Raw genomic sequence first — 17485 nt, 5'->3', positions numbered from 1 at the left:
CCATCATACTAAACTGTGAAGAAGTAGTGTGCCAACTCTCAGTGTGGAGGCTTCAAGACAGAAGAGGCAGCAAAGTCTGGGAGACTTTCAACAGTGTCAATTCGAGAAATTGTTGAGCATGTTCATGACCTGCTTTTGTCAGATTGGCAAATCTCACCTAAAACAATTGCTAAGACACTAGAAATATCCCAAGAACATATTGAGTTTATAATTCATAAGCAGTTGGCTACACACAGAGTCAGCCAAGTGAGTGCCAAAATGTTTGAATGCTGACTAGAAATCAAGTACCTCCAAGTTAATTTTGCAGCAATTTTAATATAGTGATAATTTTTTGGAAGGACTTGTCACTGTTGATAAAACATGGTTATATGACTATGATCGGAGATCAAACAGCAGTCCTTGCAATGGTGGCACTCAGGTTTTCCACGGCCAAAGAAATTCAAGACTCAAAGTAAGAAAGGTCAGGGCCACAGGTTTGTTTTTTGAATAAAAAAGGTATTTTTATGACTCTTCAGAAAGGCCTAGCAGTTAATGCAGAGTACTACTCTAACTTGGTGTGATGATTAAAGGAGAGACTGAAGGAAAAATGGTAAGGGAAGCTGCAGAAAGGTGTTATCTTTTTGCAGGACAATGTACCTTAAAGCAGGGGTCGGCAACCTCCAGCCTGTGGGCCGGATGCAGCCCGCGGAGGCCTTCCGGCTGGCCCCTGCTAACTCCTGCCGCTGCCGCTGATTGCAGCTTTTCGCCGCTCTGGGCGCCGGCATTTTATTTCTCAAAATGGCGGCGAAGTCTCTCACGAGACCTTTTCCCTGGTCGCGTGAGACTTTGCCACCATTTTGAGGAAAAAATTGGCGGCGGCCTAGAGGCGAAGTCTCATGAGACTTCGGCACCATTGGCGGCGGTCTCTAGCAGGCCCGCTGCGGCCGCCGGGGCCCTGCTACAGGGCTCCAACGGCCGCAGCGGGCCTCTGGGAGGCCCAATGCCGTTGCCGGGGCCCTCCAAAATGGCTCCAGCAGCGGCAGTGGGCCTCTAGGACTTTTTTGCCGGCTTCTGACAGGGCCTGGGGCCCCGTTAGGGGCCAGCAAAGAGGGGGAGGCCTCCAGTGCTGGCGGCCCCTGCTGGCTTTTTTGCCAGAGGAGGCCTCCAGCACTGGCGGCCCCCGCCGGCTTTTTTGCCAGCCTCTGATGGGGCCTGGGGCCCCGTCAGGGGCCAGCAAAGAGGAGGAGGCTCTGCCCCCGGAGGGTGGAAGCTCCACCCCTGGCACGTGGTCCCACCCCCGGCTTTGGCTGAGGGACAGCAACCGGCCCCCGGCTCAAAAAGGTTGCCTACCCCTGTCTTAAAGGAAAAAGATGCTCAGATTGAATATAACAAGAAAAAAGAAATCTATACCTCTATAAGTTTGAAGAAATAGAACGGGAACATCAAAAAGCTATACAGAAAGAGGAGGAAAAGGCCAAGGAACGCCACCTGAAAAGACTGCAGCTTAACAAGTATCAATTAGAACAAATAAAGGAGCATGAACATCAAGCAGAAATGAACAATATAGAAGATAAAAAAGGGGAAGCGATCCAGGTACTGGTCAATTGGAAATGCTGCAGAAAGAGGAAAAGGAGAGTGAGAAGAAACTTGAGCGTAAGCACATCCATCAGGCATATGTTGCTGAGCAGAAAACTCTGAGAGCTATAGAAAATCAAAAAGAAGATTATGATAAAGTTCAAGCTCATTATCAAGCAAAGCAAGCTATGGCTAAGCTGAGAAGAGAAAAGGAAGCGGAACTGCTCAGGTTAATGGAGGAACACAGAGAAAATATCAGCAAGCACCTCCATCAACAGATGAAACAAAAAACTGATGATGAAGACGAATGAGAAATTGCAGAGACAGAAGAGGAGCTTGAGAAGGAACGTGAAGCTAAAGAAGAAAAGGACAAAGCTGATCTCAAATCCATCAAAGATTACAGAATTAGTGTGATAAAATGAAGGAAGAGAAAGAAAAGCAGGAAAAACTGGAAGCTCAAGCTATACTTCGGGGATTAATAGAAGCAGACAGGATCTATCAAGAACTGGAAAAAGACAAGAAACACAAAAATCATTGTTCAAACTTAAAATTACAGGAAGCCCATGTCATGGAAATAGCTGAAAACCTGTCAAGAAAGGAACATGAGAAGCAAGACCTAGAATATCAAAGACAAAAAGAACGTATTGCACTATGGAAGGAACAGGAATTCCAGGAGTATGCAAAGAAAGTCATTGATAAGGCATCCAAGACAACTCACCATCGTTACCTGCTTTATAAAGCAGCAAATGAAGGTACTGCTGGTGTGAGTGGATCCATTTGTCATAAACAACAGCTTCAGTCACAGGATAAGTAGTTTAGTAAGTCAACATTTATTGGTGACACAGCTCAAGAAATGAGGCTCTTAAATGAACACGAATACGGTAACACTAAGGGACGACTAGGTTTTCCATGGTAGCACCCCTCTGTTTTGAATGTTAAAATTAAGTCTAATGCATTTTGAAATATTCCATTTTGTGAAAAACAGAGTAAGAAATTGGTAAGTGAGGTAATTTAATAAAGGTTGTAAATGGCAATTATATTATATCTCCTCCCTCCATAACTGTCTTCTTCCGGCCACGAGGGGGTTGACCAGGCAGGCCCAGCTCCACCAGGGCTAGCCTGGAAGAAGAGCCCTCCTCTAGTCCATCTGCCTTGGTCCAGGCCTCCGAGGGAGAGAAGAATGCTGGACCTGATCCCTCCCCCCCTCACCATTCCCTTCTCCTTTTGTGTCATGTCTTTTAGATTGTAAGCCTGAGGGCAGGGAACTGTCTATTATCCCCTGTTGTAAACCGCCTGGATTCCCAGTGATTGGGCAGTTATATAAATAAATCCTATTATTATTAATTATTATTATTATTATTTTACAAAACAAATTGGAAAATCATAATAAACAAGGTGTAGAATTTGAAAGAAAAAACAAGAATATGAACATCCTACCAAGAGCTAGCCACCACTGCCACACAAAAGGATTTCGTTCACACTGTAAAAAGAGAGAGAACCATTAAAAAGTTAGAATTGTATGCCAGCAGGCTATACTGGAAACTAACTTGTAAGCCAAATTTTGTTCACTTTAAGGGTTTCTTCTTTCCGGTTGAAATTATCCAGATGTTTGTGGATTTCAATGGCTTCCTGTGCATCCTGACATGGTAGTGGTTGGCATGGTACAGGACCTCCTGATGATAATTGATAATGGAAGTACAGCCCAAAGGCAAAAGACTGTCTTCACTTGAGATTTTTAAACAATGGCTGGACAGCTGGTGATGCTGAGCTATACATCTACTTATTGACAAGGAGGAGACGACCTTAGAATCTCTTTCAATTCAAATTCTATGAGGGTTGAGCTCCTTTTGTCCCTGCACTGGGCTACTGATGTAGGTAGCTTGGATGGCAATTCCAGTAATCCTGGTTCATCCTACTGCATGTCTGTCTATTGTGCAGCGGCTCCCCATTTGTGCGTTCAGTGCTTTCTTTAATTTGCCTAGATACCCTTTACCATCATCTCATTCTGGACACAGAAATCTGTCTCCCTTAAACGGGAAGAGAGAGGGCACACTTTGTTTTCTGCACGCAGAAGCAGGGACAGTTATCATGCTGCAGCCAGTTTGCACAGCCTGGACAATTAGAAACTGATGCAGTGCTCCTAAAAAGAAAAGTGCACAGTAAATGCTTCCACTCCTGGTTGCTTGCTTCATTTTCTGTAATAAATTTGGGGTAAGAACAAAAGAGTCATTTAGGCCTGTTACGACTGCCAAAAAAAGCTGCTTCGGGTCTCTTTGGAGGTAGCTGTTTAAATGATGAATGCATCCTAAGGATCCGGAAGCTGCACCAAAGCTGCACTCGTGCTTAGGAATGGAGTGTGGCTTTGGCGCGACCTCCGGACTCTTAGGACCCATGCATCATTTAAATAGCATACCCCAAAGAGACCCGAAGCAGCTTTATTTGGCAGTCTGTAACAGGCCTCTGATTGTAAGCCTGAGGGCAGGGAACCGTCTATTATCCCCTCTGTTGTACACGCTCGGATTCCCAGTGATTGGGCGGTATATAAATAAATCCGATGATTATTATTATTTGTTGCTCCTCAGTGAGGAGTAGGAAATACTTATTAACTACAGGAAATCACCCAGCTATTTACCAGTACATTTGGGCTACCCTTACTCTCAGAGAGGGGTGAAAATCATGCAGCATAAGAGAAATTGGACTACAACTCAGACTTTCCTATTTGGCCTTTTTGGTACTTAAGCTCACCTGCAGATGTCAACAGAATGTGAGCCAAAGTCACGGTGATGGCATAATCCCAGACCCATCGTTTCAGGAGTTGTGCAAAAAGGAAACCACTGGTGAGAAAGGTGAACTCCATGGCCAGCATGTTTGCTAAGGGAGGAGGAAAATAAAATAAATAGATAGGCTATTTGGATCTGTACAGATCTCTGAATCTTAAAGGTGGTACAAACAACCTGACTGCAAAAGAGTCTTCAATGTGAGTTTCATCAGACCTCATCCCCCATGTTTTAGGAAGCTAGACAAAAACATATTTCTTTAAAAAGGTGTTTTGCCTGAATCTTTTTAATGAGTTTCTCTAATTTAAACTGTTGTCCATGGAAACTGTTGTCTATATTGTCCTTTTATAATTCTTGTTACTAAGAATAGGGAGTACAGTATATGTTATTTTATATGATGGAAGTCCCTTTTGGATTTAAGGTAATGTAGAGTTTTAAAATAAAAATAATAAATGGAGCATAAATGATGCACAGTTTTTAAAAAGAGATGAAATAAATACTAAAATTATCAAGGATGTATCTCGATATAAACTCTATCACAATCCCAGTTCCTCACTTAAAAAGGTATTATATGCCCATATAATGAGGGAATGAGGGCTCAGTTACAGGAAGGGGGGTACAGTTTGACTGGAACTTTCCTCACATCCCTTTATTGCATTCTCTGATAGGATATACAAGAACATTACGAGAACAGTGTTTGTGAAGAACATGCATTAGCTGTTGATAGTACCGTTGTTGTTTACTGCCCTCTTGTCAATCACGACTCATAGTGATCCTGTGGATTAGAAATGGCCAAGCCCCCTGTCCTTCACTGCTCTGCTTAGCTCCTACAAATTCAGGCCCGTGGACTTCCCTGAGTCTAGCCATCCAGTGTGTGGTCTTCCTCTCTTTCTATTTCTTCTACCTTTCCCAGCATTGTTGTCTTTTCTAATTAGTCATGTCTTTTCACAATGTTGCCAAAGTACGACAGCCTCACTTTGATCATCTGATAATAGTCTCTCTGAATTGCTTGATTTTAGCTTTTATAAAGCTTTTGTTTTCAATTCAATTGTTAAAAAAAAGAGAGGAGGCTTAATACTTTTCTACCAACTTGCAATTTATCAATAATAGATTCTGTGCTCACCCTCCTGGTATAACTATATAGAACAGAAAGAAAGGGCTCCCATTGGAATCTCCCCCCACCCACTATCAAGGGATGCATTCCCATAGGGATTAAATGGCTAGGTGGGACTAAGTCAGGGATAGGCTGGGTCAGTGCAAAAGGTAGATGGAGAGCCAACCCATTTTCTTTGTTATTCATTCTTCGTCCATCCTTGGCATGGCTGTTCTTGCCAGACATCTAAAAAATTACTTACAGAAGACTTTTGAAAAGAAGTTGAGGCCACAGCAATTGACAGTGTGGCCTGGAACAGACAGGTGGGAAGGAGCAGCCTGAGGCCCCTCCAGCCGCAAACAAGCCAAGACCCCAGCAACCACACAGCCCACTCCAAAAGTGGACCACCACTGCCGGCTCCAACCCACACATACTAGGAGCTAGATTATCATGGCTTCTTTTTGCTCCTGTTCAAAGGGCTGGGGTGTAAGAATGGCTTTGGGCCACTTTGGGGGCGTACATCATACAAACATCACACCCTTGAAGCAGCCAGAAGCTGCTTTATTTGGCCTGTCTGTTCTGGGCCAGTGTCTTTTTTGATAGATGGGAGTCTTTTTCAGCCCTATTTAGAAGTACTGGATAATTATGTTTTAACTTTTGTATCTTGTGAATTTTAACATTTTTCATCACTGAAAACTACTTTGCGTCCCAATCTAGGGGGACAGGTGGGACAGAAACAAGAATTTATTAAATATATTATTACAGTATTATAATTATAATTATAATTATTATAATTATTATTATTATTACTAGAATAATAGAGTTGGAAGAGACCGCAAGGGCTATCCAGTCCAACCCCATTCTGCCATGCAGGAACTCTCCATCAAAGCATCCCCGACAGATGGCCATCCAGCCTCTGTTTGAAGGCCTCTAAAGAAGGAGACTCCACCACACTCCAAGGGAGTTTGTTCCACTGTCGAACAGCCCTTACTGTCAGGAAGATCTTCCTAATGTTGAGGTGGAATCTCTTTTCCTGCAGCTTGCATCCATTGTTCCGGGTCCTAGTCTCTAGAACAGCTGAAAACAAGCTTGCACTCTCCTCAATATGACATCCCTTCAAATATTTAAACAGGGCTATCATATCACCTCTTAACCTTCTCTTCTCCAGGCTAAACATCCCCAGCTCCCTAAGTCGTTCCTCATAGGGCATGGCTTCCAGACTCTTCACCATTTTAGTCGCTCTCCTTTGGACATGCTCCAGTTTCTCCACATCCTTTTTAAATTGTGGTGCCCAGAACTGGACGCAATATTCCAGGTGGGGTCTGACCAGAGGAGAATATAGTGGCACTATTACTTCTCTTGATCTAGACACTAAACTTTTATTGATGCAGCCTAAAATTGCATTGGCCTTTTTAGCTGCTGCATCACACTGTTGACTCATGTTCAACTTGTGGTCTACTTGGACTCCTAGATTCCTTTCACACAAATAAGTCTCTCGTTCAGCCAGGTGGCCCCCATCATCCTATCTCTGTGCATTTCATTTTTCCGCCCTAAGTGTAGTACTTTACATTTCTCCGTGTTGAAATTCATTTTGTTAGCTTTGGCCCAGCTTTCTAGTATATTCAGGTCATCTTGAATTTTGATCCTATCCTCTGGGGTATTAGCTACTCCCCCTAGTTTGGTGTCATCTGCAAATTTGATAAATATGATGTTCTGTTGTTGGCTGTTTATCGATCCATTTCCTGTATTCCTATGTACTGTATATGTATTATCCTACTTGTGATTATGTATTTTCTCTGGATAATGATTAACCATCCATTATGAAGCCTTGCCCTCCCTCCAGTCCATCTGCCTTGGTCCAGACCTCGGAGGTTGAGAGGAACTGCTGGACCTCTTACCCTTTCCCTCCACCACTCCCTTCTCCTTCTGTGTCATGTCTTTTTAGATTGTAAGCCTGAGGGCAGGGAACCGTCTAACTAAATAAGATTGCATGTACAGCGCTGTGTAAATTTACAGCGCTTCATAAATAAAGGTTAATAATAATAATAATAATAATAATAATAATTTTGTCCTCCAAGTCATTGATAAAGACGTTGAACAGCACTGGGCCCAGGACAGAGCCCTGTGGGACCCCACTGGTCACTTCTCTCCAGGATGAAAAGGTGCCATTGTTGAGCACCCTTTGGCTTTGGTTAGTCAACCAATTACAAATCCATGTAACAGTTGCCTTGTCCAGCCCACATTTTACAAGCTTGTTTGCAAGAATGTCATGGGGAACTTTGTCAAATGCCTTACTGAAATCAAGATATACTATATCCACAGCATTCCCTTCATCTACTAAGCTGGTAATTTTATCAAAGAAAGAGATTAGATTTGTCTGGCATGTCTTCTTTCTCTGAAACCCATGTTGACTTTTTGTGATTATGGCATTGCCTTCTAGATGTTCACAGACTCTCTGTTTAATGCTCTGCTCCAGAATCTTTCCTGGTATTAACGTCAGACTAACTAGACGATAATTGTTGGGATCCTCTTTTCCCCCCTTTTTGAAGATGGGGACAACGTTTGCCCTCCTCCATTCTGCTGGGACTTCTCCTGTTCTCCAGGAGTTCTCAAAGATTATTGCCAATGGCTCCAATATTACATTTGCCAGCTCTTTTAATACCCTTGGATGTAGTTCATCTGATCCTGGAGACTTAAATCTATTGAGGGGCCATTCAGACTACATTAAAAACTGGGTTTGAAAGCGATTCTTCCACGTGAAGTTCATATTGGGCCCGATTCATCACAATCCATGTCGGGGCTTGCACAAGGAAATGTCCCTTACACTGGGGTATCCGGATTCGGGCTAAAATCCGTCTTTTCTGAAGACCTGAGTTGCGCGAAATTGAAACTTGCCCTCGATCACGAATGGGGCAAATTTAGGGAGGGATTAGGGTCAGGGGGCGGGCAGAGGTCAGAGCATTCCCTCCCATCATCAGAAGGGAGGAGGAGGAGGAAAGAGCCGAAAAAAGGGGACTCTGGATGCAAAGGGTGACAGGAGGAAAGGAGGAAATCAGGGGTGACTTTTGGGCTGCAGAGGGCTGTCAGAGAGAGGTGGGGGGTGGAGAAAGTGATGGAGGAGGAGGAGAAAGGGGCCGTGGGAGGAAGGGAGTCATGGAGGGGATCCTAAAACAGAGCAGGAGGAGGAGGAGGATGAAGGAGCTGGGGGAAAGGTCAATGGGCATCCCCAAGGAAGGAGAGGGTCTGAAGGAAGGAGGAGGAGGATTTCCAGGGGGAATTGGGTTGCGGGGCTACGCTGGGGCATGTAGGGAAATCAGGCTGCTTATTGTCAGAGGGAGGTGGGGGTGGTGGAGAAAGCTCAAAGGGAGGTGAGGGTCAGAAGGAAGGAGGATTGCCCAGGGAAGTAGGGCTGTGGGTCCAAGCTGGGGGATTATTTTTTACCAAATATGCGCATGATTTTTTTTCTTGAGGCAGATAGAGAAGGGCTAGCGGCTTGTGCACTTTCCCTTTCATCTGCTCGCTTCCAGCAAAGGGGAAATGTTGCAAATGCAAATGTTACAAAGGGCTAGACTTACAATTCGAATGTTACATTTTTTGCTCTTGTCAATTAGACAAAATAATACATGCTTTTGCTACTGAATTCAGAGGCAGCCCTGAATTGCTTTTAAAAGCAAAAAATAGAATGCATGGCAATTGCATCCTTTTCTGGCATTTCCGAGGTGAGGAATTTATTATTATTATTATTATTATTATTATTATTATTATTATTATTATTATCATTATTATTACATGTGTAAGAGGCATTCTGGGGGGCAAGGAGTGGGGGATGCATTAGCTTGCATGGGATTGAAAATGGGGACAGGGACAGATCTGACCCAAATGCACACATATACACACAACACACAAAAAAGAGGTTTTAAAAAATTGACACTTTGGGGCATTTTGTGCATGGCTCTTTAAAAAAAAGGAGGGGGGAGGACACTTCCGATGTCCCTGCAAAACGTCACCATGACGATCGCTTGATTGACAGCAGGCACAGAATGCATTTAAAATGCCCCTCTTTTGTAGTGGGCACTTGCTAACAGAGAGATTCGAGGAGGGGCATCCGAATCAGCCCAGTTCCTTCCAGATCTTTGATGCCAGTCTGAATGGGGCCTTAGATTAATAAAATATTTCTGTACTATCTCTTTACTTATTCTGTACTGAAATGCCCCTATCCTGTCCTCTGCTCCATTGTCCTCAGGTTGAGCACCCTTTTCCTTTTCTGAGAAGACTGAGGCAAAGGTGGTGTTGAGTAATTCTGCCTTTTCTCTGTTCCCTGTTAACATTTTGCCATCTTCTCCAAGTAGTGGCCCTACCGTTTCCTTCGTCTTCCTTTTGCTGAGGACATAGCCATAAAAGCCCTTTTTATTGTTTTTAACCTCTCTAGCAAGCCTGAGTTCATTCTGCCCTTTAGCTTTTCTGACTTTACCCCTACATGTGCTTGCTATTTGTTTGAATTCCTCTTTGGTGATTTCACCATTTTTCCATTTCTTATACATGTTCTGTTTAAAACTTGGCTCAGTTGAAAGTTCATTAGTCATCCATCCTGGTTTCGTGAGACATCTCCCATTTTTCTTTCTCATTGGAACTGTTTGAAATTGTGCCTTCAGTATCTCCCTTTTGAGAAAGTCCCATCCGTCTTGAACTCCCTTCTCTTCCTGACCATGGGATCACCCCCAGTATTTCTCTAAGTTTACTAAAATCTGCTCTCTTAAAATCTAGAAGGCGTGTCTTTAACTTACTGTTAAAGCCTCTATATTGATTGTAAAATCTTAGATCATTTGCAGGAATAATTTCATTTGTTTACATATCTTCAACTCTTTCTGCTCCCCTCCCCTCACAAAATAAAAGCATCATCTTCTCCCTCTCTGTAAAAAAATCCCCACTCCCCTCAAATATATCCTCACCCAGATAGTTGGGATCTGAATATGATGGCTCTGTTTTAAATTCAAAAGGTGTATGTAGACTAAAGGTGTTGAGCCTAGAAAGAAGAGAGAATAACTTGAGGTACAAAAAGTCAAGTACAGCCTGCATTTCTATTTCAGTAACATATTACTAACATTGTCTTCTTTGCCTGATGAAGATGTCAGTGGATCTTTGAAAGCTTGCAACATGTATTTTGGGCATTTTTCCTCAATAAAGGTAGCACTGTTTTGTGGATTTTGGATGTCATTGTACATTACGAATAGAGCCAGCTTGGTGTAGTGACTGCACTGGGATTTGACCATGGAAATACACTGGATGATCTTGAGCAAGTGATATTCTTTCAGTAGATTACCACACTACACTCTTATAGTGCTACTATTCCACTTTAACTGCTCTGGCTGCCTCCTGTTGTATTCTGGAATTTGCAATTGTGGAAGGGGCATTTAGAATATTCAGACAAAGAGCTCTTAGGCATCACTGAACTACAAATCCCAGAATGCAACAGGAGGAAGCCAGAACAGTAAAAGTGGAATAGCAAGGAAATCCCTTGACAAGGTTGCCTTAAAGTTATCATAAATCAAAAACAACTTGACAGCTCACAATAATCTGTTATTTGGATTACCCAGAATCCTTTAGACAGTATGGGATAGTAGGAGTTGTAGTCCAAAAGCTAACTTCTAAATGTTCTGTCACTCTGTATATAGAGACACATAGAGAAAAACACACATGCATGATCCAGAATTGCCTTCCTAATTCCATCCAGTGAGTTAGGATGGTGTTTGTCAATTACACCTTTAGTTTTCTGGCTAAGATTAAAAGGAAAATATAATAATATCACACAGTTCCAAGTGTGGTGGTCAAGACTTCTAATCTCAACTTTATTATTATTACCTTTGCAGTTCATACCAAAGTTCAAGGTATGCTTTTTCTTTTGATCACAGAACAGATGTAGGGTTATCTCCTCCACTTACTGGCCCATATACATAGCTGCTATTTAAAAACAAATAGGTAAGCCAAGGCCAGTGAATAAATTCAGTTATTCATTTAAACAACAATGTAGCTTGGCCCTCTGTTAAAAGCCCTTCTTTTTTAGTTTCTGTGCATGTACACACATGGGCACAAGTACACACACCAGGGAATAATCATAGTGATCTATTTAAAAATAGATTATTTGTAATGCTAATACATGTAATATATTGGTAATAAGATAATATATGTAGACCTAGATATACAATGTGCAATGCCCAAATGGAGTCATGCTTAACTTCAAGCAACTATATTCTGTACTCAGTACTTATAATTTTTCATTATTTTATTATTACTGGCCAACCAGATGCCTCTGGAAGCTATGTCTAATGTTGCTTCTTCCTCACAACAGCCCAGTGAAAACTGTAAATACAGTACAGTATTCAGTGACTATAGAATGGGAGGAAGAGACAGAAAACTGGAGGCAAAGATGAAATGCAATACCTTGGACAAGGGCATAGCTAACTGACAGGAACCTAGAACAGGGCTGGCACCCTACACCACACTGTAACATTTAGTTACAGACCCCATTTATTTTGTGCAATTGTCTGTTATCATTTTCATCATTTTTCTCTATACAATTTGAGTCCCAGCTGACAGAGATTTGTTGCTGTTAATGATAATTAATAGCCACAAGTTACCACTGAGTTCAGTGGACCTACTCCAGTTGAGACTAAAATTGGATGTAGCGTTCAGTTTTGAATATGCTACCAACTTTGTCAGATTTACTAACACTTGGTCATTCTGAAAGCTAAGTATGTTCCTCCCCTGGCATTCATTCCACTCTGGGCAGGTCAGGCCAGGCCATTAAACAACAGCATTTACTTAAAAATAAGTCTCATTGGTTTAAAATGTAAATGGACTTGCTTTTTCAAGTTAGGGGCTTTGCATGTATGTTTCCTAGGATTGATTCCCAACCCAACTTCAAATTGTGTGGGTTGGGAATCTGAGAACAGCATTGCTAAGTGCTCTGTGGTGTGCTTTCTACTTGCTGAATTGGATATGCTACCTGCTAAATTTTGAAACAAAGCAAAACCAAAAAATTAAAGTGCCAAATTTGCCTTTCTCCTCCTCTCTCCTTAACCCTTTTCCTTTGTAGGCATGGGAGTCCACTGTTCACAATGGGTTGGCTAAGTGCTGTCAGGATCCAAATCCCTGATTTTCTGCCATAGTATATAGATATATGCTTTGATACACACGTATATACATATGCATATATAAGAGAGAGCCAGTACAGTGTAGTGGTTTGAGCAATGAATTACAACTCTGGAGATCAGAGTTCAAATTCCCACCCGGTCATGGAAACCCACTTGACTTTGGGCGAGTCGGACACTCTCCGTTACAGAAAACCCTATGATGGATTCGCCATTAAGTTGGAAACAACTTGAAAGTACATAACAACATATATATTTTAATTAACTACTGGATGATAAGATTTTTTGTCACAAAATATGGACAATGTTGGCTATCTACATTCTTCGGGGTGGTTAACAAGAAGATCTGTGGGGAGCAGAGATTGCATTGGGAGCTTCAAGGCCTGCCTCATGAAAATGTCTGGTATGGGGTTGGAAGGGGAGGATGACTCTGGGAAAGAGGGAATGTGAAAGTGCTTAGATATATTGGTGAATAGAGTGTAAGCCCATTCCAAGTTTGAATTGCTACTTGCTTTAATTATGCTGCATAACCCCTGTACCAAGGGGTTATACCTTGTCTTCTGGAGCAGCAAACAAAGATTGGCTGTGGAAGATACTGCTAGAAGATACTGACAATAAAATCTCTAATTTATGACAGTCTTACCTGAACAGTCCACACGAAATGCTCCCAGTCATATAATACACTGTGTAGAAAATGAGGAGGCAGAGAAGGATATGAAGAATGATGTCCTGAAAAGTTAAACAGGAGAAAGAAATGAAACCACATGTAAAGGATCAGAACCAGGGGAAACTGATGGATTTAGATTTTACCACAGCTACTCCTAGCTGAACAAGACTCAACTAGTCAACCAATTAATACTCATATTTTATATGTGGGATGTGAAACAGAAACTGAGAAGCAATGACCATGAAGACTGCCATATCACAACATTTTAATATCTATAGCTCAGTAATTTTTAAAGCATCAAATGGCAATTAAAACCACCAATTTATTGTGAATTTCAGAAGGAAGCAGCTACTCAGTTAAATCATATTTACTGTATATACTCATGTATAAGTCTAGAAATTTAGGTGATAAAATTGACCCCAAAAACCTGAGTCGACATGCATGGGTCAACCTAAGTACTGTATCTTAACTCTTATTTAAAAGAAGGAACCATCCCCTGGTGAAAAGCAAGTGTATAATCTAACTGGAAGCACTGACCCTCTCTACTCTCTCATCCATCCAGCCTTAAGAGTAGGCACAAAGGGTTGTGTCTGCTGGAATTTTGTAAGTTCTTTGACACTGATTTGCTTTGCTTCATCCTTTAGATTCTTTGCTATATGCCCCTAAGATTTACCCTCGACTTATTCATGGGTCATAGCAAAATTCATAATACTGGCCCCAAGACTTGCCCTCGACTTATACCTGAGGTTGACTTATAGTTGAGTATATACAGTATTAGCATATCTAACACAACAGAAATATTAGATCTGGAAGCAAAAACTGAAATGTTTTACTTTATGTATGTAACATTTCTCTTGCTTTACTCTCTTGTGTGAGTATAGTTAAACAAGTGGGAGTCAAACTCTTGTGAATCTGTTGCAAAATGTTTTCAAGCAGATACCAGCCTACCTACCAGCTGATCCTGTGGTAAAGAATCAGCATCTATTGCAAACTCCCTACAAGCTGATCAGGAGCAGAGGGTGTCACTAAATCCCTGCTTGACCTCCAAACCCAGCAGCAGTCAATTTTATGCCTGCTTCTTGGCAATACTGTGCAGCAGTCCTATCCCCAAAGACCTTTACCTTGATGGCTGCTCCTTGACTACCTTGCCAGACCATGGTCAGGTAAGATTAATAACAGCAGCGAGAGTATTTCATGAAGCATAGCCACAGCCTGATGAGACCTGCAGCAAGGACGAAGAGTGTCTGATCTTTTGTAGCAGGAGATTAAGAAATGAACTGCAACGCCTTCTAGAGGGAGAGCAGAGAAAAAGCAACTTGCCAGTTTCTTGACTGGCAGAGTCAAGAAAAATGCAAAATGTTCATTTGTGCAGAGCTTATAAACTGTAGCATTCAAAGACTGCTGTGACTTTTACAGGCCTCAGCAGATGTTTTGGAATATGGCTTTTTTTCAGTGAATTTTGTCAGTATTCCATCCCAAAATCCATGGATTATCAAATTTACACGTTATCAGGGGATACAAAACTAGAAGGGTAGGCTAACACCTGAAATGAAAGGACCTTACAGAAGAGAAATTATGCTAGAAGTAAAGAAAAGGAGATTGAGCAGAGGTAAGTTCTGCATTCATCCAAAATGAAATCCAGCACATTGTTATAGGCTGTTGGGTGCATGAATACATGTGAAAAAATGGTTTCAGAAGAGATTCCAGTACATCATGAGCTGATCAAATGTTAACAGCATGGTGCCAATACCTAAAATGTAAATACGAATCTAACCAGAACCGTAGTTCCCAAATCACATGTAGCTATCATTATATACTAATATAACAAGTACATGTAGCTCTGCTGCCCATCCTTGAATACTGTTTTTTTTAAAAAGGATGTAGGCAAATTGCAACTGCTTGAAAGGAGGGAAACAAATCTTGGTGGAAGAAAAGGACATATGGAGGGGGGAAATGTGTTTTGCTTGGCAAACATTGGGGGTATCATACCTGTTAAATGCCCTTCTTGATCACATCTTACTCTCAAGGAGGTTTGATCATAGAGCCTTCGTATAAGGGTCAGTAAGTGCCTATCAATATTAGTGGGCCTCCAGTTAAAATTTTATTAATATTTTTGGGTTTTAGTTGGTCATGTCCTCCATTTATTTATTTAATTGATTTAATTACTATCCTGCCTTTGCCCCTGAAAGGAGCCCAAGGCAGCTCACGATAACAGTTTTTCTCAAACGTCCCTACATTTTGTCCCCTGCATTTCTCCCGCTTTTGTGGTAGACAGTTATGGAAACTCTAAGCAAGAAACATGAATTTATAGTTTTGGTGTGTTTTTCGGGCTATGTGGCCATGTTCTAGAAGATTGAAAGCCTTCAACTTCACAAACATGAATTTACATTCACTTAGGTCCAAAACCACACTGTAAATACAATCCAGTTTGAGACCGCTTTCACCGCCATGACTTGGGGCTAGTGATCCTGGGCACTGTAGTTATTTATAACAATAACAATAATATCTTTTTATTTATATGCCGCCTCTCCTGTAGGACCGAGGCGGCTTACAACATTGAGTAAAACACAGTATAAAAAATACAAAATACAGTTAAAATACATCCCATTAATTCCCTCCCAGAGCTCTCTCTGATAGAGAAGGCTCAATGTCTCACAGACACTACAGTTCCTAGAATTCCCTAGCCATTGACCCAAGGCAGTTCAAGAGGTCTCAAACTGGGTTATTTCTCCAGTGTGGCTTTGGACCATTGCTTTTAATTTAGCCTTCAGGTCACTTTGTCCTTCCTTTGTGGTTATAGGGGGCATCTGCTCACAATCCCCTTTCCCGTCTTTAAAAAAAAACATTTTAAAGTTATAAAGGTTACAACATCAAGTAAAACAATACATAATCCACCCCGCATGCTCAGAAACTCTGGTAAGGACTTACTACAATTACCGAAGACCAGGTTAACGACCACTTCCCAGAGGACTTTTGTTTCTGCCCCTCCAAAATTGTGGAATGACCTACCAAAGGAGATCCACCTTATTACCAACTTAAACACCTTTAAGAAAGCTGTCAAGACGGACCTCTTCCGGTGGGACTTCCCACCATGACCCCTTGCAAAATAGCCCCATCCGCTTTAACGGTCCAGACCATTTTGATCATGACTTGATGAGAATTTTAATTGTAATTTTATTATGTAAAATGGGAAGGACAGGAGTTTTTATTGTAATTATTAAACATTTTGATTTTGGCTTGTGAATGAATTGAATATATTTCTAGTTCCACTGTGTAAAATCAATGAAATGGGGCCAGATAGGCTACCAAAATTATGTCTCTTAGAACAGTCTCAATCCCATTCTGAGTCCTCTTGGTTTAGACAAATAACAAACTTTATTAAGAGCTGTGGTCTCCCTGTAACCTGCACAGTCAATGAGAAAGCAAAAAAGGGTGTGAGACAGAGAATCCAGGATATCGAGGCCCAAAAAGATATAGCCACCCTTAGTAAGGTAGTAAGGTAGGCAATTTAAACTGGCTGAGCTGTTTTAAATGCACTTTTCAAAGACCTAACTATCTAAAAATACAAATGCCAAAATACCTGAGGAAGGTATTTACTCGAACTAGATTTGATCAGCTTGACACAATGGTAAGATATGGTAGATTTAATGGTATTCCTTACGATGAGCAAACTTGTATTTGTGAAGGCAAAGAGACTGAAGATTTAGCTCATATTCTATTCAAGTGTGATTTGTACCAACAGGAAAGAGACCAGTATCTTGGTCCCTATATCAAAGATCAATGCTCTGGGACACCCATGTTAGAACTTCATACTTCATGAGTGGTCAAGATTCAAAAGTATCTATGATCTCAGCTCGGTTTCTATGTAAAGCAATACAGTTGAGAGCTAGATATGTGGGGGGCAATTGGTGATGAGGAATTTTGACGTGTAACTGATGTTCAATCTTTTGTTTTATATACTATCAGTTTAAAGCCGTTTTCCCCCTTCTCTATTTTTTGTATTTTGAATCTTTTATATAGATTTTTATAATCAAGTTTTATAATTTTGTTTCATTGATGGGTTTTGTACTTAAATTGTATGGCATTCACATGGTATCTGTATGGTATTTTATTCATATTTTAGATTTATTATATTTAGCTTTTTCTAATTTCTACAGAATTTTTATAGTGTGTTTTATCTGCTTTTGTGTGATTTTGATATGGCCTAAGGGCTAATCAATAAACATTGATTGATTGTAATTATCAC

General features: G+C 41.2%; 1 protein-coding gene and 1 pseudogene across 1 annotated transcript; one reads left to right on the top strand and one right to left on the bottom strand.

Annotated features, from left to right (window-relative positions):
• Window positions 1-374: 374 nt before the first annotated feature.
• LOC121915481 lies at window positions 375-2681 on the top strand (annotated as a pseudogene).
• A 348-nt stretch (window positions 2682-3029) lies between these two features.
• Window positions 3030-15701, bottom strand: LOC121915480 (transmembrane protein 244-like). The gene is made up of 6 exons (XM_042439790.1): window positions 15229-15701; window positions 14361-14528; window positions 13216-13301; window positions 10374-10447; window positions 4300-4425; window positions 3030-3034 (listed from the first exon to the last, which is right to left on the bottom strand). Exons 2-6 carry the CDS (start codon window positions 14394-14396, stop codon window positions 3030-3032), a joined length of 327 nt encoding a protein of 108 aa, XP_042295724.1. The 5' UTR covers window positions 14397-14528; window positions 15229-15701.
• Window positions 15702-17485: the final 1784 nt, after the last annotated feature.

Source organism: Sceloporus undulatus, chromosome 9 (genome assembly GCF_019175285.1).
Source record: "Sceloporus undulatus isolate JIND9_A2432 ecotype Alabama chromosome 9, SceUnd_v1.1, whole genome shotgun sequence".
NCBI lineage: Eukaryota > Metazoa > Chordata > Lepidosauria > Squamata > Phrynosomatidae > Sceloporus > Sceloporus undulatus.
The sequence above is the reverse complement of the archived record's forward strand: the minus strand, read 5'-3'. Positions and strand labels throughout refer to the sequence as shown.

Excerpts from the sequence above, each read along its gene's own strand:
- LOC121915480 (XM_042439790.1), bottom strand. The coding sequence starts at position 14,396 with ATGGTCTGGCAAGGTAGTCAAGGAGCAGCCATCAAG. Across the intron at positions 13,302-14,360 it reads GTCAAGGAGCAGCCATCAAG|GACATCATTCTTCATATCCT; the intron begins GTAAAGGTCTTT and ends TTAACTTTTCAG. Across the intron at positions 10,448-13,215 it reads ATTTCGTGTGGACTGTTCAG|GCTCAACACCTTTAGTCTAC; the intron begins GTAAGACTGTCA and ends TCTTCTTTCTAG.